Raw genomic sequence first — 2,259 nt, 5'->3', positions numbered from 1 at the left:
AAATTTATTCGTATCAAAATACGAAATCGTACTACTGTACAAGGAAAGGTTATACAATAAAGAATTGTAGTGAAATACCCTTTTATTGACCTTGCTCGACATTCTATATGGGAGCGCACAGATAATTATTTTTGCAACCTCTCTCTGGTCAATCGCCGACAGCGTAGCGGATAATTTTAAAATATCTCGCTTAGTACAGTCTATACTATTCCCTAAGAAAACGATAAGCGTGGAGGCGCGGTCAAACTCGCCTGTAGAAATACATTCTATCAGTTGATCGGCGGAGGTCCCCGGGTGACAGTTGTTGAGGACGCCCTGCGACAAGCGCTCCGCCAGCAGCGCGCCAAGGCCGGAGCCCACCTCGTCAGAGTATAGGATGGTGCGGCGGGGGCCGCCGCGCGGGCTCGGGGCGCGGCGCGGGGGCGGCGCCCGAGCCGGGGCGGCGCCCGAGCCGGGGCGGGCGGCGCGGGCGCGCGGCCTGCCGGAGGGCACGGCGGCTGGGCCGCCGGCTCCACGAGGCTCGGCAGCGAGGCCGCCGGCTCCACGAGGCTCGGCAGCGAGGCCGCCGGCTCCACGAAGGGCAGCGGCGTCGGAGCTGGCTCGACATAGGTCAGCAGCGACAAAGCCAGCTTGACAAGGCTCGGCGGCGACGGAGCCAGCTCGACAAGGCACGCTCGCTCAATAAGGCTCGGCGGTGATGATGGCTGCAGTGGCGTGGTGTCCACGGGGCTGGGGGCAGGCTCGGGACTGCGGCGCAGCTCGGGTGCGAGGGAAGCGCGCGAGGCGAAGAGGGCGCGCAGCGCTGGCGAGCACGGTGCGGCCAGGACGGCGCGCAGCGCGGGCGACTCCGGTGCCACGGGGCGCGTCGGAGGCCGCGGCGAGTCCATGCGCAGAGGGTAGCCGCTGCCCGGTTCTAGAACATTATTCATAAAGGCTATGTATTCCTGTAATGCTTTACTTGATAGTTCGTCTCTATTATTGAGGTCTTTTAACTTTAATTCCAATTTATTTAATTCATCAGATTGATGATTCAACTCTTCTACTGTTCGGTCTAATTTGTATTGACAATTTAGAAGTTCAACACTCAAGGCGACACTATTACATTTAGATTGTAGTGTCTTGAATACTGAATTATTGCGTTTTACTAAAAGTTTTGATCTTTTTATGAATCTACTTAATTTTAAATATTTTTTTATTTTCTTGGAGCCTTTCAGTGTAATTAATTATACTATCACTGCTGCCCTCTATGGGCACAGAACTTGTAAAACCTACAGTTCCTACCATAGGGGAGCTACCTGTGTTTTCATTATCTAAATCTAGTTCAAAACTATTAAATTCAGCAAAAATACTTAAATTATTGTTAGGCGGTCCGGACTGGCCGGAGCAATACTTGCAAATATTTTTTGACTCTGACTCCTCCAGCTGTTGTTCCAGGTCCTGAATGCGTTGCAATGCCTGCTCGTGTATCTCCTGGCATTGCTGGAACCGGTCAACAGCAGCCTGAAGTTCATCCCGCTGCCCTTGCATGTCCTCAAATTCAATATCCTGGTTTGCAAGCTGACTTTTGAGAGTTGTATTTGTTCGAACAACACGCTCAAATTCCTGTTCACTCTCTTCCTGCTCTTGGAGGAGTTTTGTATTCAACACAGCGGCTTCTTTGAGGTCTTTTTGTAATTGTTGCACTTTAGCCACCAAGACATCCTTGCGTGTAGTCATTTTAGTGGTTTTTGCTGTAAATATATTCATAATGTGAGATACCTGAGCCAGAAAATGTAATGAATTTCAATGCTTCTAACAAAATATAATGACTAAAATAAAGTAAAAATAACTCCACTGCCTTAATTTCTAAGTAAGATTGCAAAGAGTAAACTTTATAATTCACTATCTTGCAAGTTCACTCATTACCACAGGGTATAATTGTATTGTTCTTGAAGTGATTTAAAAATGAATTAAGATATTTTGATATGTTAGAATCCTGTTATGTTACAAACCAAGTTCTTCACAAAACATATAAAGGTAGCACAAAATAAAGTTTGACAAATAATAATTCTAGACAAATAAACAAAAAACTAGGCTTATAAATTATGAAAACAATACTCATCTGTAAAAATCTGCGGTAAAATACAGGCAAATACGGTGTAATTTTAAATTTGGAACGTTACGCCGTTGACAGTTGCCTTGTTTTCTGTCGTCAATATTTTTCTTCATATGTTACATTAGAAGGATAACGATGTTCTACTTCAATTGCGATGTCTATAC

The 2,259-nt window shown here is 46.3% G+C and overlaps 1 protein-coding gene across 1 annotated transcript; it reads right to left on the bottom strand.

The window, feature by feature from the left end:
- Nucleotides 1-269: 269 nt before the first annotated feature.
- On the bottom strand, nucleotides 270-1,716 carry LOC133530414 (uncharacterized). The gene is made up of 2 exons (XM_061868323.1): nucleotides 1,296-1,716; nucleotides 270-913 (listed from the first exon to the last, which is right to left on the bottom strand). Exons 1-2 carry the CDS (start codon nucleotides 1,714-1,716, stop codon nucleotides 270-272), a joined length of 1,065 nt encoding a protein of 354 aa, XP_061724307.1.
- Nucleotides 1,717-2,259: the final 543 nt, after the last annotated feature.

This window comes from Cydia pomonella, chromosome 22 (assembly GCF_033807575.1).
Source record: "Cydia pomonella isolate Wapato2018A chromosome 22, ilCydPomo1, whole genome shotgun sequence".
NCBI classification, from domain to species: domain Eukaryota; kingdom Metazoa; phylum Arthropoda; class Insecta; order Lepidoptera; family Tortricidae; genus Cydia; species Cydia pomonella.
This window is presented reverse-complemented; position numbering and strand designations above follow the sequence as displayed.